Source organism: Rhopalosiphum maidis, chromosome 3, assembly GCF_003676215.2.
Source record: "Rhopalosiphum maidis isolate BTI-1 chromosome 3, ASM367621v3, whole genome shotgun sequence".
NCBI lineage: Eukaryota > Metazoa > Arthropoda > Insecta > Hemiptera > Aphididae > Rhopalosiphum > Rhopalosiphum maidis.
The window spans coordinates 15,086,809-15,112,123 of NC_040879.1; the positions used below are offsets into that span (position 1 = coordinate 15,086,809).

Below are 25,315 nucleotides of genomic sequence, written 5' to 3' on the forward strand. Positions count from 1 at the left end.
TCAGAGTTTTGATCCATTGAATAATATTTTATTGACATTGAAAAAAAAAAAAAACTTAAAAATAATTGAATAATTAGTATAAATATACGTAAATAAATAAAAAATAGTTTAAAATGTCTGTTAATTTTTTTAATTTTATTTTTATTTTATCATACAACAAAAATTTTAATATGCAAATTAATTATAAAATTATAATAAAAAAAGTATTTATGTGAAAATAATAAGTTATTGAAAAAATTTGAAATTCAAAGGTTAAAAATTAATTTAGCTGTATGCGATATATATTTATTTCATATATCTTGAAAAACTTATATAAATCGTAATATTCAATTTTAGAACTTTGGGTATAAACAGAAATTTGTTATGTAATTCTAATGATTATAAAATAACTTGTATTTTCACAAATGTTTTTAGATAAATATACAATTGCAACGATATTTTAAAATAATAAGTTTAATAAAAAAAAAATTGGAATTAAATAAAAAAGAACATTACAATTATATATCAAAAGAATGTACAGTTAGGATCCACATTGACGTTTGACGTTTAATAGCCTTAATGTATCGTTTGCCAAGTACTAATAGTAATCAATAGTGGCTCGTGGGGCGTAAAAAGAAGAAGTGAATCGTGTTAAATACTGAGTTACTTAAACACATTAAAGATAAAATTGCAGACGATTTGACTTTGATGTTCAATAACACTTCAATAAACTTAATACCTGTGACAATGGCACAGTTTCGTGCGGTTATCATTAATCTTTAAATGTTTACAATATTTTTTTTTATTTAGACTATTTCTATCCCTAACCTAAAAGTGGATAATCTACTTAATTTTTTAATTTAAAAAAAGCCTCAGAAAATACATACTTATATTTTCTAAAAAATATAGATAAATAATTATTTACAATAATTAACAAGTAGAACCATATTGTTTTTATATTTATGAAATATTTCATAAAATTGATTTGATTTTATTTATCATAATTTATGATTTTTTTGTGATTACATTGGTGTTACTGTCCAACTCTAGAAATATGCACCCCCCTCAACACTTATTGTTTGTCCATTAATATTTGTATACATTTTAGTCAATCTTCTACTACATTTATTTAATACAAAATTATAAATTACAAAATATAATTGTTTCCAATATTTTTAATTTCTTTCTCCTGGCCAATCCAATTAATAAACCATCCGACAAGCTCTTTATGACACACTCCCTCATATAATATTATGATCTCAGTAAGAGTGGAAGTCGTGGTAGTCATCTCAATATAACATTTGGTTTTCTAGTCAACTCGTTTCCTTTTGGTGGACTTCCCAGTTCGACTTTTCTTCGTTGATAGTTTGATGCGTGTTATTTTAGTTATATAATTTTATTCAAATAGTACAAACAATGAGCATAATAATTTATTACATTGACATGGCCATGTTTGTGGTTTTATTGCCCAAATAATTGTGTTACCATACCTTTCATATATAGGTTTTATTTAGTTAATATAATATAAATTCACTAAGTTGCAGTACTTATTAACGTGTGCAATGATTAGAATAATCGAATTAATTGTTTAACATTTAAATATTAAAATCAATAGTTTATAAATTGTGTCTTTGTATTATATTCAAGAGTTTTCAGAAATGTATAGTTGCTCTATTTTTAGAGAACTAATGTAAAAAATGATTACAATATCATCGTATTTTAGTCAAATTATATACTTCACCTAAAATTGGATAATCTACTTAATTATTTTATTTAAAAAAAAGACCACTGATAATACGTACGATGTATTACTAAAAAATAAAGATAAATAATTATTAAAAATAATAAACACGTAGAAACAGTTTATTTTTATATATTTTATATATTTAATTATTATCATATAAAAACATAAATAATTATATGTCATTAAAATATATAAACATAAAATATTTATTTCGAGAAATGTTTTTTGTGGTGACATTGGTGTGAAGATCCAACTCTAGAAAACTATGTATCTTCCGACAACAATTATTGTTTGTCTATTAATATTTATATACATTTATTCAATTGAATACTATTTAAACAAAGTTATAAATTACCAAATATAATTGTTTTCAATATTGTTAACTATTTTCTCCTGATGAATCCTATTTTCAAACCATTCGACAAGCTCTTTGTGACACACTCCCTCATGTAATATTATGATCTCAGTAAGAGTGAAAGTCGTGATACTCATCTCCATACAGTGGCGGATCCAGTAGGTGGCGATAGGAGTGAAAAAAAAATAATTTGAAGTCCCTGATTATAATTTTTGACGTAATTATACTTCAAGGGCAACAAAATGATAGTGACATATTTTTTTATTACTATGACTATAAAAAATATTTATTTTTTTGTTCTGTACGAGACTGTGGAAAGTAACATATGTATGTACCTAAATAAATACTTAATCAAAATTAATGTATGCCCTTTAAAAATCTCCGCCACTGTTATCTTGGTCTGGATCCGCCCCTGTCCTATAACATTTGGTTTTCTAGACAACTCATTTCCTTTTGATGGACTTCGCAATTCGAATTTTCTCCGTTGATACGTGTGATTTTAGTTATATAACTTTATTCAAATAGTACAAACAATAAGCTAAATAGTTTTATACATTGGGCTGAGCATGTTTGTGTTTCTATTTACCGAAATAATTGTGTTGCCATACCTTTCGTGTGTGAGTTTTATTTAGTTAATATAATATAAATTCACTAAGTTAGCAGTAGTTTTATTAACGTGTATAATGATTAGATTAATCGAATTAATTGTGTCACATTTAAATATTTTGATCTAATATCAATAGTTTAACTAATGAAATGTATACATCCGCTATAGATAATATTGAAATTTGGTTTTTTTTTTTGTTTTCAAATAATTACCTTCAATCTCCAGCACCGATACTTTAAAACAAATTAAAACACATTTTATTAGGCGTGTTTTTATATTTTTCAGCTTTATAGCTTTGTAGTAGGTTAACGATTGAAAATTAAACTCAAAAAATCTTCACAGCACTTATCCTAGCCAATGTGAATATAACAAGACCCCAAATAACAAAATCCGTTCTCCGGTTTCGGTAATCTACTATGCTAAATGAAAATTTTACAAGAAATAACTATTTATTTAATTATGAAAAAATTAATTTAATAAAAAATATTCTATTTGAAAATTTTTAATTCGACATTTTGTATCTACTTGATCACCCCTTTTTAATGAACTATCAACCAATTTTTTTAGCTATAACAGTTTTGGAGAAAAGTTAAAAAAATAGAAATTTTGGGACTTTTCACGCGGACATTTTTGTAGATTCAAATCGTTATACCGCTTGGGTGTGATATCGGGTGGTTGTCATTAATATTTTGTGTTAAACCTAGCCTAATGATCCACCTACTCATTATAAATTAGTTATATTTTTATTATTTTCCCATTTAATACGAATTCTTGAAGTATAAAAAATTCTGTCTTTTTTCATTTCAATCACCATACTTACTTGATTAACATCAAGAAAGTAAAGATGTTAGTCAAAATATCTCGCTACGGGCGTTTTTAGTAAGTATGTAAAATAAATAAACAATAAAGACTAATATATCTATTTCGCCGGTACAAAAAAGGTTCTAAAATGAATGGTATTATACAATTATATTATAGGACACAATATATATATTTAGCAATCAATTCGTTCCATTAAAATACAACAATGCATTATATCTGCATATCGACTAGCGCAATAGGTGTAACCCCATATAAGTAACACCCGATGTTCTAGGCGCAATTTATTTGACCACGTCCTTATACATATTGTGGTTGGTCAAGAACAAACCGAATCGGATGGTGTAGCTACATTTATAATCTCCAACAAAATGTACCATCCTTCAATAATGTAAGTCATCATTCAGCTATCACTTACTTAAAAATAAACTCAGTGACTACAACTTATCTAACACTATTTCCCTTCCATGGTGTCATTCAATAAAACTGAAGTAATCAAACATTTAAAACTAAAATAGTTTATTTTGTTTTTAGATTATAATATTTTATGCTTATAACCGAGTCTAACATTCATCAAAGAAGTTTATTAAAGTACTACCCCGTAACATATAATGACTTACCTTCAACTTGAGCAATATTTATTAGAAAATCTGTTAAATTTAATAATATTAAATTATTATATTGTATAACTATAACATCAAAAATTGATAAATTTATAGTTTAAAAATATTAAATAAACTAATATCGTTTTAACCATCCAAACGAAGAGCTTAACATACTATGATTCTCCGAATATTTTGTGATTTATTTTTACAATTCTATATTTGCAGTTCTATCAATGTGTTACATATATGTACAATGTTTTGAATGTAAAAAAGATATGAGATAACTTAAAGCTGCTTAGAGCATATTAAGAATCGTATTATATTTTCTAAGACTTTAGTCTAAATTATTTTTATTTATTGAAAAAAATTAAAATAAATTAAATGAAAAATATCTTTTAATAGGTTCAAAATATTTCAAAAAATGTATAAAAAATAAAATTATAAAAACTAGTTCAATATTCCATGTGCCTTTATGGTTGTTTATTTTTATTTTTATCAATTTTTGTCAAAAATTGGATTTCTATTAAATATTCCATATTATTTTTTTTTTTGTTCACCGATTAATTTCATACATACTAGATTTTTTAAATGTTTAGAAGTAGCTGCTAGGTTCAATTTATTATCATAAACTACAATTAAAGTTTAAGATTCTAGAAGACTTTTTACTAATAATTGTTTATAGACAAACACACACACACACACACACACACATATCTTAATATATTTTTCTTATAGCTATAACAATTTTAAATATAAGAATACGACAAATTGAATTGAAAATGAGAATCACCAATCAACATTAGTTTTAGTATTAATAGTTTTATAAATTTATTATTTAGAATAATGGTGAGTAAACTCAACCATCATCTAAAAATACATAATTTAATAATATATCAACCTTTTAATACTAAATATTAAAATCATTTAAATTTCCATTCATTTACTAATTATAAGTTAAAAAATATTACATTTGCAATCGGCTGAAAAAAATATTTTAGAGTAATATAGTATTATTATGATATAATGATGTTTACATGACATAATATATAGTCCATGGATGGCCAGTGAGAAGAGACTCGTGAGCCACCAAATATATTAATAAATACGAAAGAGCCAAAACGTAAAAAAAAAAATCATATTATGATATAATTTTTATATTTAATATTTATAATATTTGATATTTTTATGAAAAAGTCCTCCTTTATATGCGGCCCCTTATCATATAATTTATATATAAATTATATGATTTCATATTAAAACATTTTTTTTTTGTAAAAATGTTATGATAAAATGCGAGCACCACGGTTTGGCCATCCCTGCCCTGTAATAGACTCTAAAATCGCATTGATACATTTAATAAGATATATCCATACGATTCTACAATCACTCCAATTCTTTTGTATGCATTTTAATATTTTTCAAATTTTAAACAATTAAATTTATTTTATTCTAAACTAATGTAGAAATAAATATTAAATTTATAGTTTTTAAGAAACTTTAATATTAAGTATCTTTCTAAAATGACAATGGCAATGTGTCAAAAGAATATAGTATGTTATATTTTATTAGTGATAAATAATAACTTATTTATATACTACAACTTGATTTACTCGGTATATTTTAATTTTATGTAGAGCAGATTTAACATTTTTTTCTATTATAAACAATACAATTTTTTAATAAACCTTCAAGCTTAACAATTTTATTACCTATATATATATATATATATTATTAATATTGTGTAAAAATTAAAAGTAAGATATGATGTAATTTATATTGTTCTCTAGTTTAATAGAAAAATAGGTATGAATAATTGGTTTTAGTTTCTAGATAAATTATAACGGAATATACAAACCATCATATTTATATATATTAATACAACAAAAAATAAAAAATAAATACATTAATAAATTTTACCAGCATCTGCTACGCTCAATTCAGGAGTATTTCTTAACACGACTAAGAAAACAATGCAAGCATTTGTATAGTTCAGTATGAATAGCAATACAATAATAATTAAAATAAAAACAATAAATAATATGATCATACCGTAAAAATCATTGATATATTCATTAAATGCAGTCGCTGAAATAATCAAAATTGAAAATACTGTGATTGTATAAGTTATAAAATAATTCATTTTAGTTAATTGTTATGTACGAAAAATAAAATTTATGTGAACGTTAAATAACGATATGCTAATAAGAATAGATGCTTCTTGACGTCATTTTATTAGCTATTCTCTGTTAACCCACACTACAATCATTAATAATAAACAATGATGAAATAATATGGTACAACAAATATACTAAGGCAACAAAAAATGATTCATTATTTGTCTTTTTCTACAATAAATAATATAATGAAATATACTTTACCTATTTTTAAGTTCTTTTAACACACGTGTAGACAAAACAGTATTTATTTTGCATAACAATAATACTCAAAACTAGGTTAAGAAAATAGTATAAATAGTGATTTACTCATAATATAAATATAGTTTATAAATATTTAAAAATAAATAAATGACAACATATTGTACATATTTTTACTTATTATATTATTGTTATAAAAATTATAAAAATTTTTTATTAAAATAAAAAAAAATATATATGTATATTTGAAAATTGGAGATTTTATCATATTATTGAGTTTAAAAAAAAAATTGGGTAAATCCTAAATGGTTAATGCTGTGGGTACTATATGGTAGGTATCAATATTGGGCTTCTGCCATAATAACAATATTAAATTTGAATTCGATTGTATTTCATAGTGTTTAAAAAACGTTTTTGATTTAAAACTCGACCTACTTACTACGTTTATATACAACAGTTAATGCTCATTAACTCAGCGGGTTTTCGGTTTATATGCACCTAAATATCAATAGATGTTTAATAAAATTAAATAATAATACAAATGTTTTTTAGTTCAGGCTTTATAAAATGACATTTTAAAACAACCACTAAAATATTAATTCACATTAAAGCGTTTATAAGCATTTCTTAATCCCGGAGTAAGAGTTAATTCGATTTGAATTCATTTGATGAATCGAATTAAATAATAATTGCGCATCTGTTTAATACGAATTAAAAATGCGTTTATATACACATAACTCTCGGAATAACTCAATGCGCACTAACTGCTGCATCATATAAACACGGTAATCAAGGTACTCGATTTATCAATGTTTTGGAAAAATTATCAACTTAAAGATTTTTTTAATTGTATGTACATTATTACAGTGGCGGATTAAGCAATTTGCCGCCTACAAGCAGGACATTTGCCGCCATTTCATTTTCAACTTTTTTTTTTTAAAAACAAAATACATATAGAAATTTATTGTTAGTTAAATTATTCTTTATTATTTTAAATTGAATACAATAGTCAAATATTAAATTATGTTCGTTCGGCTTTTGAGGTTAGCGAATGTATCGATTAGATCTTGAAAGTCAATTGTCGACACTAATTCTGATTCAATGCACAGGAGAGCCAAATTATTTAACCGAATTTGCCAATAGTAGATCTTATATATGTTTTAGTTCTTTTGAGATACAAAAACGACCTTTCTGCCGAACAGTTTTTAACCGCTGTACAGGAGTATATTCTTAAAGCTATGCTAACATTCGGAAATAGTTCTTCTAAATTCTGATTTCTAAAATATGTAAACAAACTTTGGTTTTGTTGTTTTTTTTCTGTTGCATTTTGCATACAAGTTTTGAAATGTATGCATTCTTGTGTAAATGTGTCAAACATTGGGTATAACTTTTAAAAATCGTTCAACTTCAGCTGGCGTATCTTCTTGAATTTCTCGTTTCACATATCTGATTACAAACGACAATTCATTCACGTGACTGATATAGGGCGTTGAATCAACAACAATGGAAAAATACTTGCTACGATTTACTTCGTCAATAATCACATTTAATACTTTTTTTGAAATCAAGGAAATAAACTCTTCACAAATTGTAGAAGACAGATAGGATGTCTTACCCCGACCCGGGTATCCATAATTAGCTAAATGATTTGACATAAAAGGATCGAATTCCGCAAGAAGCTCCAAGCACATCATAAAATTTCCATTCTTATTTGACCCAAATTGCTCATTCTTCCCTTTAAATAGTAGTACTCAATTACCAAGTATTTTTACTACCGCTACAACTCGCTGAACCATATTTTTCCAATAATTCATTTCATTTTAAATTTGTAAGTAGAGCCCTTTACCTATTCGATTTTTCAACTTACTTCTGTTTAAGAAAGTGCTAGAGCTTTGAATATGCTCTGAAGAATTTTCAAGAGAGGTTAGGCCACTGTGTACATTATTCCAATCATCATATCCATCTGTACCAAATTTTGAACTACCTTTACCAAATAAAAGGCACGGAATGCAAAAAAGTGCTTTTTTACTCGAAGAATAACTTCAATATTTTCTATGCAGTTTTGTTATTTTTCTCTCAAATGCAAGTTTTGTCGATGACCGATATCCACTTACTGAAGAGTAATACCTTCTTGTGACAGAATAATCTTCGGGTATGTTCTGATTTATCTCTCTCGAAAGTATTTTGTCTATTGTCGTTTCGTTTATTATCCATTTGGCAGGATCTGTATTTACAGTTATATCATTAAAAGATACTGGAGATTTCGGGGCTGTAAATTTAGCTATATCTATGGAAATCAGATCTTTAAATTCACCTGCGTGGCTTTCTTTCTCCAATTCTAAAGGTGTTGAAACGGACAAAATAGTAGGGCTATGCGTAATGTCTAATTCAGTATTAGAATGACAAGTTGAACTCGTTGAAGTATTCGTAGTTAAAGTAATAGTACTTGTAGTTAATGTGAGAGAAGTAGTAGAAGTAGATGAGTTTATACATAAATATAATATTCAATAATCAATATTAAATTGTAAATAGTAAATTACAAAAATTCTACCTAATTGTTAATCAAATAAAAATTGTGTATTTTTTATATTCTGAATGAAGTGATGAATGTATTGATTTTACAATAATATGTTTTTTTTTTTTTATATAAAAATATTTTATAATTTTTTTAAATTTAATACAAAGTTTCTCATAAGTTTGTCTTATAGTGATTCAACAATTATTGAATTATAAAAATATACAGGCACAATTTTTTTTTTTATTAGTGTTTGAAGTTCAAATATTGACATATATTGTTCAAAATTATGAATATTTGCAAATTATTTTGTAGGTAAAATTCATATAATGTTTTGTATAAGTAGCGGAGAGTTGAAAATGTAATACAAGATTTTCCATAAATTTGGCTTACAATAATTATAAATAAACTTAAATATTGGTGTATTCAAAAAATAAACCTCCTTTTTCACCAACCACTGGGAATTATAATTCCTAGGATATATTCTAGGCTGACAAATCATCTCCGCAGTGAACGTGTCATCAAAAATTAAAAAAAAAAAATATTTATTTTAGTAAATCGTTTTTACCTGTTTTTAAATTTGTGAAAAAACTATTAAGTTTTCTTGTTTTTTGAATCACCCTTTTTTCTTTTTCTTCGTGCTCTTCTCGGGTTTTTTGTACTTTGTAGCACTTTTCCTAGATATACCATCACTCATTATGATATAGGTAATGATTTGAATAATTGTATTAAAAATAAATAAAGACGTCGTTACTCGTTAGTTGCACTATTTGACAATGTCGAGGTATAGTAATAAGCAGAATAATGTTATGATAAGAATAATACGTATATTATTCTTTGTAATTGTAAGTAATAGAATCACGAAAATAAATTATTATTGACAAAAACAACGTCGTATCGCCGTATCGGCTATCGCTATAATATATAGCTATGATTGTATTTAAATAAACCGTTCACGAGGAAAAACATAGTTTTGCTAATAATAAAAATTCAAGTTGATCTACCGAAACCATTTCAGTATTCAGTACTCACTATTCAGTGAGTTAATAACCTAATTAGTAATGACTAATATTCATAAATTATAATATAATTTTATTAATACATTTTTTTGTTTGAAGTGCGACAAATTTGCCGCTCAAATCACCTGATTACATTGCCTGTAGAGTAACCCACCACTGTATGTCGCATCCATATCGCGTTATAGTACGTTTCACGAAATGGACAACGTTTGCATCCATTTCACGAAATGGAACCGCGATTTTTTTCACTTCATGTAATTACTTAATATGGATTATATTTCGTGAAATTAATACATAAAATGTCATCAACGGAAATTGTTCTGTCATTTGGATGTCCATATAGCAAAATTAAAATGTTATATATTTTTCCTAAAATATCATTTATAATTAATAATTTTTTATTAAAAAAATATGAAAGGAAAAACATATATGCATTTTACACTCTTTTACACGCTGTTCACATTATACACACACGTATTGAACGATCTTAGCAAAATTAATGCTGGTATGTATATTAATGGGTCGAATTATCGACGATTATCGACCGACAATAATACTTATAAAACAGATAATAACTAATTATAATATTGTGACTGTCGTATATGATAGAATCAGGGACGATCTTACCATTTTTTCGCCTCAAGGCATTATAATTTACAATACTATTATATTATATAAATAAAAGTAGAATTATACTGAAAAATTGCGGCGCCCCCGAAAGATAATGCGCCCTAGGCACGTACCTAGGTTGCCTATGCGTAAATCTGCCTCCATAGAACAGATAAGAATTATTGTCACGTCAAGCAAACAGCGCTAATATTTTTTCCAGACATACAGTATCCCTAATAATTTTAGTTTTAAATAAAGTGTGAGTAAACATAATAATTTCAATTTAAGTACCTATTTGTAAAATATTTTCTCAAAAATAATAATAAAACTAAGTATAAATGATATTTCAGGGATTTTTTTTTTTTAATTTGTTAAATGGACATCCTAATGACAGAATAAGTTTCGTTGATGACGGTTTAAGTATCCATTTCACGAAATATATTCCGTAATATGTAATTACGTGTAGTGGAGAAATCGCGTTTCCATTTCGTGAAAGGTACAATAACGCAATATGGATGCGACATAAATACATATACAATATATGTATTGTCATTGTTGAGTTCAGATAGCAAAAATAATAGTTAAATATTAGATTAATATGAATATAGAATATTTAATCATTATCTAGATAAACATGTAAATACAACTTTTTTAATCTAGATTTTCATCTGGCAACAGATAAATTGTATTAATGCTTGACACGTTATTGGATTCTTGTCTGAGTAATGTGATTAGAAGAGACATAACAAGTGAGACTTATTTTGTGTCAAAAATGTATTAATGAATAAGTATACATCTAAATTATAATTATTTAATGGTTATTGAACAAAATACACGTGAATTACACGAGATTTATCATGATATTTATGTAGATTTCCATAATTTTAATTAAATCTTCTATACCAGGGGCGGCCAAACTTTTTTTGGGCCGCAACCTACTAAAAATATACTTCATCTTTGAGGATTTACTAGTTTGAATATTGCTTTAAAAAAATATACAAATGTGTTAACATGTGTGTTACAAGAATATTACAAACACTAATATGTATACGATGTATCGGAAACCGATCGACTTACGGGTTAAACACCGAAAGCCGTCAATGAAATTTCTGAATAATATATTTTCACATATTAATATTTTCGACTTATCGAGGTTCCATTGTATTTGAAAAAAAAACTAGGGAATCTTTTTCAATATTAACTATAGATAATGTCTTATATGCATTGGCTATAACCAAGATATTTGAACTGGGTTAAATAAAGTTTACGGCTTTTGAGTTTTTAGAGGCTTTTAAATTTTATAACTGTGCCCACGTGCCAAACACATGACATTTTTGAAAATTTCAGATTTTTCACGCCACCTACTTAGGTGTACTTCTCTACGGCGCCACAACAATACCGAATGGTGATGAAAAGGATTTGCGGTTTCGGATCTCCTTGGATTTAAGGTTGGTTCGTTTAGTGATGAGGAAATTATTTGAAACTTTTATTATTCAGAAATTTTATTGATGGCTTTCGGTGTTTAATTTTGAACTCTCATCGTAAAACTCGTAAGTCTATCGGTTTCCGATACATCGTATATATATATTAGTGTTTGTAATATTCTTGTAACACACATGTAAACACATTTATATATTTTTTTAAAAAGCAATATTCAAAGTAGGTCAATTAAACAGATGTAAATATAAAAATAGTAACATTGCTAATAAAACAAATAGTAATGCATAGATAAGGTTAATAATATGATATATTATATTATTGTCATTAAATGCCAGTAAAAAGTGTTAAAATATATAATAATTATAAATAAATTGTTTATAATAATGAGTCATAAATGAATATAATTTGGACATTGAACAAATGTACAATGCTGATGAATCATGTTTATTATGGAAACTGTTATTATACATACATTGGCATCAAATCTAATTTGATTAAAATAACGTGAACTTATCGGTCTTTATTAAATTTGGTCGAAAAGTGAATCGACTGAAAAGGGAAGGGTACGTTTTTGGTCGAAAACGGCCATGCCCCTACCACTGTCATATGATAAGAATTGTAACGTATTATTTTAGTAATGAGATTTTAGTTTTGAGGTTATACAAGTGATAATGAAATTTATGCAGAGAGCACGTGATGTAATTCTTTTTAAAATAAAAATTATATATTAACTTTTGTGTTCTTAATTATTAATATTAATAGTATTAAGTAACAAGCATATAACATGGCACAGTCGAGTTGATTAACGTTATTGATAAGATTAAAATAGATTATATAGTGATGGAGTTTAAGTCACCTAAGTAGATGATATTCAGTGAGAACTTGTCAGAAAACCGGGCAACTTGTTATCAGCAATTGATATATTTTTAATTGCTTTTGGAAAGAACACAGAAAGTGATGAACGTAAAATAAAAATTTTGCTTAATTTGATTGGTCTAGCTGGGATCAAGGTTTATAACAATTTTAAGAAAAAGAAAAATGAGACATTTGAAGAAGTCGTCAGTAATTTTAAAAAGTATTGTGAGCCTCGTAAAAATATTATATTTCAAAGGTTCAAGTTTGCAAGTTGTGTTCAATTGGAAGGTCAAGGTTTTGATGATTTTGTTACTGAACTTTAAAAAATAGCATCCACTTGTTCATTCAAAGAAGAAGAAAACATGGTTCGTGATCGTATAGTATTTGGTATAAGAAACACGAAACTTAAAGATAGACTGATCAATGTTGATAACCTTACCTTGGATAAAGCTGAAGAAATGTGTCAAACGACGGAAGTTACCAAAAAAGAATTACGAGAAATGGTATCTACAACTGAAGCAGCAGATACATAAGCAATTAAGAAGAAATATGGAAAATAAGTACAAAAACCGGGACAACGGGAAAACAATTATGAAATAAATGGATACAAGGGTAATAATATTAAGAAGCAATATGGTAATAATAATTATTATTATAATAGTAAAGATAATGTAAGATCTAATAAAGATCAGGAATACTTATGTAAAAAATGTAATAAGAAACATACTAGGACAAATTGTCCTGCATATGGTAAAATATGTAGAAATTGTAAAAAATATAATCACTTTGAGACGGGATGTAAATTTAAAAAAAGTAAATCTGTCATGGGTACAATAAAAATAGAATCGGATAGTGAAGATAGTGATGTAGTATTTAAAATTAATGAGATTAAAAATGTTAATTTAGTTAAAAATTCTTGGATGAAAAATGTGAAAATACAAAATTTGACTATTGAATTTAAATTAGATACAAGTAGTGACATTAATATAATAACAAATTAAATCCAAAACCTGAAATCTGTAAAATAAATTATAATGTTGAAGTTATGGTGGTGCTAGAATAATGTGTTTAGGTCAAACTAAAATTGATTGTTTTATTGATGGAAAGGGAAGCCGTGTAATAGATTTTGTATTTTTTAAAAAAGAAAGCAGAATAGATAAATGTACTCCTATTCTAGGTTTAAAATCATGTGAAGAGTTAAAATTAATTAAAAGAATACATTCATTAGTTAGTGATAATGAGGATAGTCTTATTAAAAACATTAATGATATCTTTAAAGGTGTTGGATTGTTTCCAAATGAATATAAAATTCAGTACCTTATCATAGAATTCCTTTAACAGTGATAGACAGGTTAATAGATAAATTAAAAAATATGATTGAGTTAAGAATAATATCGTATATGAATGAGCCTACTAAATGGTTAAATAATATAGTTATCATAGGAAAACCGAATAAAACATTAAGAATTTGTTTGGATCCTCAAAATTTGAATTTAAATATAAAGGAAAATAAAGAAAATATTCACTGTACTAGATTTGATGAAGGATGGATTTTGGCAGATAAAACTGGATTATGAAAGTAGTAAATTATGTGCATTTCCTAGTCTTTTAGGTACACTCAAATTCAATAAATTACCATTTGGACTAAAAACGGCTCCAAACATTTTTCAAGAATTTAATAACAAATATTTTGGAAATACAAATGGATTAATTATTTATTTTGATGACTTATTAATTGCTGCAGAAACCCTAGAGGAACATAACAAAATAATGAATGAGGTGGTAAGACGTGCTAGATTGTATAACATAAAATTTAATAAAAATAAACTTCAATATTGAAGAAATCAAGTAAAATTTTTGGGTCATATTTTTAGTGTGAGAATGGTATGACTATTGACGATAACAGAATAGTAGCAGTAAAAAAATTACAAAATCCGAAAAACAAAAAAGAATTACAAAGGTTACTGGGATTTATAAATTATCTGAAAAATGTCATACCTAACGTAGCAGAAATTACTTCACCTCTAAGAGAATTACTTAAAATAAATGTGCAATGGAACTGGTCTGAAGTACATAGTAAATGTTTAAAAGAAATTAAAAATAAAATAATAAATGTACCTATATTATCAACATTTGACATTAATAAAGATATTTATATTCAAACAGACAGTTTAAAGTCAGGGATAGGCTGTTGTATTTTTCAAGATGATAAACCTACATTACTTATGCTTCGCAAAGTGTTACTGATTATGAATGCCAATGGGCACAAGAGGAAAAAGAGATGTATGCGATTGTGTATGCATGTAAAAGATTTCACGAGTATGTGTATGGTAAAAAAGTAATTATATATACTGATCATATGCCTTTAATTTCAGTCATGACCAAAGAGTCGAATAAAATTAAAAATAATAGATTGAGAAGAATGAAAACAAGATTAGCAATCTATAATTTAGATGTAAAGTATATTCCAGGTCGTAAAATGGTAGTGGCTGACTGTTTATCGAGAGATTATATAGAAACAAAAGGTAGTGATGATAGAACTATGGATGATGTAATACATTTTATTGAAATGAAACAAATAGAGTTTAGTGAAGATAACTTAAACAGTTTAAAAAATGTACAATGAATGATGAAATCCTTAATGAAGTTTTAAAATATTATTCTGAAGGGTGGCCAACTAATAAGGAAAAAGTGAAAACTAAGAAATGTCAAATTGTTGGTCATTAAGAAATGAAATAGTTGCTAGTGATGGATTATTATATTTTAAAAATAAGCTGATAGTAGCTAGAGAACTAAAACAGTTTATTATGAGTTTATTACATGAAACACATATAGTGATAACTAAAACAGTTAAAAGAGCTAAAACATACAATTATTGGCCAGGATTGAATTCTGATATTGAAAATTATATTATTAAGTTTGAATTATGTGCAAGATTTCAAAGAAAACAATCAAAAGAGTTGTTGTTAAATCATAAAATTCCAAAAAGAGCATTTGAAAAAGTAGACATAGACATACCTGATTTTGGAGGTGTGTCTTATTTGATTTTAGTTGACTATTACTCAAGATGGTTGGCGGTCGTAGAGATATCTGATAAAACTGCTGAAACGATAGTAAGTGTGCTCAAAACATTGTTTAGTAGATTTGGTATACCTAAAGAATGTATGTCAAATAATGTTACTTTTAATAGTTTAACTTTTAAAAAATTTGCTCAAGAATGGGATTTCAAAATAATAACATCTAGTCCTAACTACCCACAGAGTAATGACATGGCTGAAAAAGGTGTTGGTATATTTAAAACAATGATGAGGAAATGTGAACAAACTGATCAAGATACAATCGTACAAAAAATGGTAAGATCCTTAGAAGAACCTCTAAACACCTTAAAAATAATAATACAGTAATTAAAGTTTGTGGAAAAGAAATTATAACTAGAAGTGGTAGAGTTGTTAAAACACCAAAGAAATTTTTAAATTAGGTCACATAACTAAATAAGTATATATTGTATTTTTTTTTTTTTTTGGTTGATATACAAACTGTAATTGTTAAGAATTATGTTATTAAATTGTAATTTTTTTTTTTTTTTATTATTATTATTATCTTGTAGATTATAAGTATATGAAAGTATTTTGTACTATTATTTATCTCATTAATAATAATAATATTATAGGTATTTTAAAAGAAAAAAAAAAGGAAAGATGTCATATAATAAGAATTGTAGCGTAATTGCTTAGTGATAAGATTTTAGTTTTAAGGTTATACAAGTGAGAATGCAAGTCATGCAAAGAGCATATGATGTAATTGTTTTTTAAAATAAAAATCATGTATTAACTTTTGTGTTTTTAATTATTAATATTAAAAGTATTAAGTAACAAACATATAACACCATCACCAAAGGGGTCATTATAATAATCATTTATAAATGACACATAGTTCTCGGGCGGCTAAGACGAGATTATGAATTGCCTAAATGTTGTTTCTTAAATAATAACCGCAGCGAGGCCCCTTAAAAGACCATGAAACAAAAAAAAAAAATGATTTTTTTTTATACCTTCATAATATTAGATATGAAAATTGAATTGTTCGTCTTTTCAAACAAATTATTCGATCACTCCTTCTGTGTCAAATAGCGATCGTACGTATACGCGTGACGTCACTGGTGCGCGCTGATTTGTGCCGCCGTATTATTTTACGCGGTATTTTACATGGCGTTTTATAAACACTTATTTAAAATGAAAACTACTACTCCTAAAATGTCGAAGAAAATATTAAGTATTAAGTTAACATTTATTGAAATATATTAAAGCATTATTACAATGAGTATTTGAGTTTTACAGTTTACATTTTTTTTTTTTTTCCGTTTGAACCGACAGCAGAGGAGGATCTGTGATCTGTGATCACTACTACTCCTCTGCTGCCATCGTTTATTAATGTTTAATAAAAACGTTAATGCATGCACATTCTTAACACATAACTAATTATGGTTGCTTCACCTTAAAAATAAACATTAATACAATAGGTACAATACAATGCAATACAATAAATAATAAAGTCAGTCAGTTGGAGCGGCTGCCACTGCATTCGCTCTTCGTTCGGCCTCAGCTACCCTTTCATCACGCTCCTTGCAGCTTAAAATGTTGTCAACCAAGTCATAAAAGGACTGAGTGGCACGTTGGGAGGCAGCCCGTAGCCGGTCGTTCTCGCTGAACGGGACATCAGAGGGGCCGCACAGCAAATCCTGGACGTCTCCCGGAGTTATATTTCGGTTACCAACAAACATCTTCACTGGCAGCCGAAGCGGATCCCAGTAAGCACAATCAAATATCGTGTGTTCCGCAGTGTCCTCAGGGTGTTGGCAGTACAGGCAAGCCGCATCAGGGGCGCGCTTCATCCTGTGTAGGTAGTACCTGTAACACCCGTGTCCAGTAAGAGCCTGCGTTACATGAAACGTGAGGTCTTTGGGGCATCTTTTCGTCCATCTTATCAGGTCCGGAAGAATCGTGCGCGTCCAGGCGCCTCTAACGCCCAGACTCCATCTGTTCGACCAGGCAGCAACCAAGATGTCTCGCTCTGCTCTCCGGATTTCATCCTTTGAATCAGCTCTGTCCGGGTCGTCAAGTTTACTTCGGACTCTTTTGCGTTCCAAAGCAAGAAGATCACCCGGAGGAGTTCCCACCAGGAATAAGGCTGCCTCAGCCGAGACTGTGCGGTACGCCCTCGTGACTCTGAGAGCCGCAATCCTCTGTGCCCGGATCATAAGGTTTCGACAGATAGCATACTTGCATGCTCTTTCCGCCCACGTTGGACAGGCGTACAGCAGCCTGCTGTTCACCACAGACATTAGCAGCGTTCTCTTAGCCTGTGAGGTCCTCCAAGGTTGGGCATGAGCCGTCCTATAGCCAGCGCTGCCTGGGACGCCTTCCCCGAAACAGTAGTGAAGTGTCCACTGAATGTAAGGTGTGAGTCCAGATGGAGTCCCAGGTATCGCAATTTCCTTAACAAAGGAACTGTGTGACCCCCTACAACGAACACCGGATCCCGATACGCCCACTTCTTAGTCAGCATGATGGCCTCTGTCTTGTGCCGTGCTAGTTGAAGTCCGTGAGCGCCCATCCAGCCATCAATAGCGTCTAATGTGGGGTTGACCACCTCTTCCAGGGTGTCTGAAGTCTCTCCGACTGCGAGTAGGGCTAGGTCATCTGCGAAGCCGACAAGCTGAACCCCCTCTAAGATCGGCAATCTCATGGTTCCACCAATGAACTGCTTTCCGTTTGTGGGCTCCGTAGACTCTTCTGGGCATACAAGAATCGCAGGCATTAACCAGATAGTTGTTGAGAACCTCTGCTGCGTCATCCACCGAGGCAGGCTCCTCCAAAACCAGTGATCCCTCATCCAACTTTCGATAGAGCGCAGCATGATCGAGCTTACGTGTGGCCCATCCTAGATGTACACCCCGTCCCATGGGTACGTTATCGTTAAGTGTTCGCGAGTAGGGAATGAGGTTGAATGTGATGTAGTTGTGGTCGCTACCGGAATAGTCATCGAGGACCTCCCAGTCCACTACCTCGTAGGGGCCCGGGCCCGAGAAGGTTACATCAATGACCGAAGAAGACGCCCCTCTCTGGAAGGTAGGGTGGCTTTTGACGTTGTTGGTCCAGAGTCCAAGACTTGCGGCAAAGGATTCAAGAGCTTCTCCTTTACTATCATCTACACTAGAGCCCCAGTACGTGGACTTAGCATTAAAGTCACCAGCAACCAGGAGAGTTTCATTCTCTCTTTCCCGTCGTATAGCTTGGTCAAGACCATCTAGGAATCCCTTAAAGGCATTCAGGCGGTCCTCAGCAGAGTCGCCGTTGGGGGTCCAGTAGCAGCTGAATGCTCTAACATTCCCAAATCGGAGCCATGCAAAGCCCGGGCCAGAACCAGTCTCCTCCGCCACAATGCCCGCAATGGTGGTCAGTGCTATTGAGCACCTCCCGTCAGAACTAGATGCCCAGCTGGGGTGGTTACATGGGGATCTGTTGTGCTCACTGAGGATGAGGAGGCCAATTTACATGTTCAGCACGGTTCGGGAAAGTAGCTGTTGGGCAGCCCAGTCGGTGTGGAGGTTGATTTGCAAGCAGTGAATCATTGCTTCGAGCGTGATCCATCTCCGCTGGCTTCCCGCCAAGACTGCGCTTGCGAATTGTGCCCAGCAAGTAACTTGAGCGCCTCCTTCCTGGCTTTGCACATACCTGAACCTGGCTTATGTTCAAAACGTTCAATGCCTGCTCTCTCACATGCAACACATCGGTCCTTGTTCGCCAAACAGTCTTTAAGTTCGTGTCCTGGTTCTCCACAGCGTCTGCAATTCAACGATAAGTCGGGCCCGGAGCAATTATCACTCCGATGACCGAATCCGTGACATTTAAAACACTTTTCGGGTTCAGGACGCCTAGGACGAACGCGGCACATTGTCCATCCAATAGGGACGCGAGTTACAATAGCGGCAGAGGCTCTAGTCATTCTGGCGGTAGCAATTTGCTGGCCGGACCTGGTGGACCAAAGGCCAGTGATTTGAACTGCCTGTCGTTCGCAATTTGCAGCTTGGTCGTCTTCGGATCCGGGTATTGCCACCCGCAATGCCGAAAGAACCTCACCCTCGGTCGTCACTGCGTCGAGGTCAACAATCTCAACAACAGTAAACTGGCTAAGCTGTGACACTCCTCCAACCGCATCACCCAACCTGGTGGCTATGGCCGACGACAATTTCTGGGCTGCTACTACAGATCCCGCACCTTTGGCTAACTCAACCAGCAAGTGCCCATCCCTGGTTTTACGCATGCCAGTAACCTGAGCTCCCAGCTCAACCAAGTTCACCTCGCTGTTATTCCTTACTGCACGAACGGTGTCAGCGTACGACGAGCCGGCAGCCACCTTGACTAAAACCGCCGGAGGCTTAGCCCTGAACTTCGCCCCAGTCCTCATAGCCACCGCTGATGGCCCCCGTGCACCTGCCTTGGCTGCGCGACGTCTTGACGACTCCTTCTTCCGACGCTCCTGCTCGCTCTCCCACCAATTAGGAGTCAGAACGGTGTCAGTTCCGATGTCCACCATCTCCGGCCTGCTGAGGCCCTTGTCCACTGAGCCGGTCCCTAGTACATCTCTCAATTTCTTAGCTGGGGGGAGAAGTGGTGATCTCAATTTACCCTTTTTTGTTAGCATCGGAGCCACGGTGTCATAAATATCTTCAAGCAACTTCATAAGTCGGTTGGACACCGATTTATCACCCCCTGATCTCACTTCGTTCATTGCTGTTCTTAGCGAAGAGTTTATGTACGCCAGTCCAGCCTCAATCTGGTTTTCACTGCCCCCCACAGTGGAGGTGAGTGTGGGGATTGTGCACTTTCTTTTAATACCCATCACTGGTGTCGTTTCCCCGTCGGTACACAATCTAGCGCCCCCCGGTCCGGGATTTGGTGACCCAGCCATCCCGGCACCCGAGACACCAGATTCAATTTCCATGACGTCATCATCGACCTCGAGGTTGCCGTGATTCATGCTCCTGCGGCTCAGAGCTTTCTAACTACGCGTCACCCTGTATAATATACAGTGTGCAGGTAGTCTGAGTGGTTCCGTGTGCTATTTGCTTAATATAGCTGTTCCGGCTGCGCCCGAAATCGCGATAACGAGCTCGGCGATAGCGGCGACGACCGTTCGCCGGCTGACCTTTGGCCGACCGCGGGCCGATAAGAAAAGTAGTAAATGTTACTCTTACCTAATCAGTAGTCGTACAAACCTAACTTAAAACTGCCCTTATGGGGAAAGTTCTTATAGGACCGACTCAAAATCGACACCGATCCTCGCGCGCACTTTTCAGGCACCTCTAGGTGCAAAAATCACAACAAACTGTTAACAATTGTCAGCTGGAGGCGCAATAATATTAGAACAGTGCTATTACGCATGCTACCACTAAGACAGCCACCGCTGAACTGACAGTTTACATTTAGTATAGACAGATTAGTACAAATTTAAAATGGTGTACTATATTTTAAAAATTTAAAAATTAAAATATGCATAACTATTAATTTATATTTTTAGAATCTAGTGAATTTTTTTTTCATTAAATCGTTATAACTAGGTTTTGGCTGAAGAACTATATTGTTAGGTTGAATTTTTCTGATATTGTTGAATTATTTTCTTTCATGTGAACATGGACTTTTTGCATAATATTTTCGCGCCACTTATCAGTTTTATTTAATTCATATTTTTTTTTTTATGACATATCTACTAGCTGGTTTGGAAAATACTATTTTCTCTCCGACTTCCTTTTTATTTACGTTGTTATTATGATCTAGTATAGCAATGATACTTCTTGTATACATACCTTTGTATTTTAAGTGAATACGTTTTGGCATATATTTTAATCGTAAATTGTGATACGACTCTAATCTACCAGTATGTACAAAATGAGTAGCATGTGTCAAATCCTTTAAAAAGTCTTTTGCCATGATAATTTTTTTCCACGCCTAATATGATTCGCTTTCTGGATCTATCCACAGTTTATTTCGTATTTTATTTTTATTTAATTTTTCATGTTCATATCTCTTTTTTCACCATTATCTTCCCACTCATGCTCATTTGATATGTGTTTTAATATAGATGTAAATTTATCAATAAATTTTTCTTCATCTCTTTCACATGTCTGCGCTGACCACCAAAGATGATTGTTAATTGACGATTTCCGTAAAAAAACACCAGGATATTTCTTTTCGAATGGCTTTAATCTTTCCATTAAACTCTTACTTAAATGCCAAGTATCGAATTCATGTTTAATATTTGGATGCTGTGTATGGATAAATGCACGTATACCTTTATGTCTATCTGTTAAAAACAACTCGATTTTACAATTACTACTATTAGTTAAATCCATTAGTAATTGTTCACAGGCTTGCCTTTCTAAATCACTTTTAAATTGGCTCTTTTGAACTAACTTAAAATCCATGATTTTTCCCGTGTTGATATCCATAACTGAATAAGTACAATACTTAGCACAAAAACCCGGCGAATCAAATTGGCCATCCCCAGCTAGCCAAATTGATGATAGCTTTATAGCGTCGATGTTTTTTTTTCTGTGTTCTTCCCATTGGTGGTATATTACAGGAAACAAGTATTTATTAATAATTCTGTCATAAACTGGACGAGTAAAAATTGAAAGTTTCAATGCTAAACAAAATACTTTAAATTGGGAAAATAGAATACCAGATAGTACTAAAGCTGCAGTAATCAAAATGTTCCCTTCTGGTCTCTTACCTGCTTTTGGCTGTGAACACCATTGCAATTTATGGGCCTGTTCACATATAGTTATAATTGAGACCTGTGCACCTTGTGTAAAATGTTGTCGAGAACAAACCCTACTACCACATTGACGACAATATTTGAAAAGTTGGGATAAATTTTCCCAAAATACAGCAAAACAACGATTATCATCAAAATCATTTTGCGGAGATAAATTGTTTTTGTAATGTCGATTATATTCATATTGGCTATTATCATCAGAGTTAATCTCAGAATTAGAACTTTCATCTTCGGATTCGGACGGTATATCAAATGACAAATTATCGTTCTTTTCTACTTTTTGATAAATTTCTAGTCCTATATCACACTGCATACACCTATATCATTTTGATTGACTCGTTCTTCAGAAAATTCTGATTGTAAACTACAGTCATTGGGTTCTAAACTTATATCCGCGTTGTTTTGAATTATTTTTAGTTTTTTCGGAGTATTTGTAGTTAATAATTCTGATGTGAACTGACTAAATTCTCTACGATCTGCCCTTTATTACGTTCACTAAGTGTCACTGTATTATATGTTGTACTACTTCTAATAGTAGGAACAAGGTTGGGATTTAAATTAATTCTAACTTTTAAATCTGGCATCAGTTTATTTTTCATGATATCCGATTGATTGAAATCTTCAAATTTAAAATGTTTTGAACATAACTGGGAATTTCTTGTAAGAGTGAAATATTTGTGTTTGCAAAATTCAACCCAAACTTTATATCTGCTAGGAGATTTTTCACGGGTTGGAAATCTATAAAAGTGTAGGCTGGTTTTACTTCTATCGCTTTCTGAACATTCATACGCTGAACAAATCGGCATTGTTATAAACGATCTAAATAAAGAATAATTTATTTAATTAACGAGTTATTGAATTATTGGTATACATCGTTTTTGTTGTTGTATTATAGTCGTATCAAGTTTTTAAAAAATAATAATATGAGTCTAAATAAAATGGGTTATCAGTTTAACTAATATAAACACGTAATTTCATTGAAAATTCTAAAACCAGCATTTATTATTAGTTGTGTTTAACGATAGAGCGATAGGCGCAAGACGCAACGTACATAAGTGACTTACTATTGTATGCAATATTATATTAATATTTTGTGTTGTGTAATTTGTGTTAAAAAAATGAGTTTAAAACCTTTCTGTTTTGAACCTACTGTGGAAGATATCGATAACAGAATTTATGAAGCACTACGAGTAAACCCAATACAAACAATAAACTATGTGGGAAGAATAGCAGTACACCCAAGTAATTGGTGTTTGTGTAAAAAGTATCCTATTTTGCAAACTGACAAAGAATGTATTTGTTGTTTTGAGCTCGAAAATATATCGAAATTGCATTCTAATATTAAATGCGTGACAAAATTATCATCTTTTAAAAAACTTATTATGGACGAAGAAGTTTTGAAAATTACTAGGCAACAAATGATTTTGAAAACTAATGATGTAAAACGAAAAAAAATGCTTTCAACATCAAATCCGAAAAACAAAACTTGGAGATTTATATGTTACAAACAATTTACGCATTGGATAAATTCATAGACTGCAATAGGAAAAGGTAATTTATCTATATTTATCATTAATTAGTAATTATTAATTGTATCGTTAATACTTAATTTCATAGAAAATCGTGTATGTATTCCAGCATGTGTTGTACAAGCTTTTCGAAATAAGTACCCTGAAAATAATGGAATATACGTAGGTTTTAAAGAAAACCATAGCAAATAAGAAACTTGAATAAATTTGAACACCAAATTAATTGTATAAAATAAGTTTGAATAAGATTAATATAACTCAGTATTCATTTTATATTTTATTATTTTTTATTATTCATAAAAACCTAAATTATGATTATGTAAGTACGTCTATAATCACATATAATATAAATTAAAATATACTAACACTATAGTATATGTAGTTATTTAAAATGATGAATATATATCTAATACTAAATTGTTATTATATTATAATAGGTACTTTTATCTTTTAATCAATGGTTCATGAAGTTATTAATTATATTTATTTATATGCTATAGTATTTTAAATCACAAATGAGCATGCAAAACTATTTTATTTATTATAGTTAAGTTATGTTGTACTGAAAATAATTAATTAAAATAACTTACCTCTAGGCTCTAATTATAATTTCAATTTAATTGTCTAATAGCAACTGCGAATGACGGCTGAAGAATGACAAATGACAATTTGTCCAATAATATCCTATTGGCTATAGATCCTAGTTTGTTATTCATGTTATTAAAATAGAATTATCTAATACGATATAAATAACATTTAATGTCAATAATAATAAATGATAATGATATTATTTCGTCACAGAAATTAATTCAGTCATATATTTTGTATATTTTAATGCACCATATAAATATCTACCGCGTAAAATCATACGGCGGCACAAATCCATGCGCACCAGTGACGTCACGCGTATACGTACGACACAGAACGAGTGATCGGATAATTTTTTGGAAAAGACAAACAATTTAGTTTTCATTTCTAATATTATATAAAGGAAAAAAAAAATTATTTTTTTTTTTTTTTTTTTGTT

At 30.6% G+C, this 25,315-nt stretch overlaps 2 protein-coding genes and 1 pseudogene across 2 annotated transcripts; 2 read left to right on the forward strand and 1 right to left on the reverse strand.

Moving 5' to 3' along the window:
• The first annotated feature begins 15,627 nt into the window (after positions 1–15,627).
• Positions 15,628–16,326, forward strand: LOC113559974 (uncharacterized protein K02A2.6-like). The gene has a single exon (XM_026965768.1). It carries the CDS (start codon positions 15,628–15,630, stop codon positions 16,324–16,326), a length of 699 nt encoding a protein of 232 aa, XP_026821569.1.
• A 5,660-nt stretch (positions 16,327–21,986) lies between these two features.
• On the reverse strand, positions 21,987–23,072 carry LOC113559973. The gene has a single exon (XM_026965766.1). It carries the CDS (start codon positions 23,070–23,072, stop codon positions 21,987–21,989), a length of 1,086 nt encoding a protein of 361 aa, XP_026821567.1.
• Positions 23,073–23,877: 805 nt separating this feature from the next.
• Positions 23,878–24,480, forward strand: LOC113560216 (annotated as a pseudogene).
• Positions 24,481–25,315: the final 835 nt, after the last annotated feature.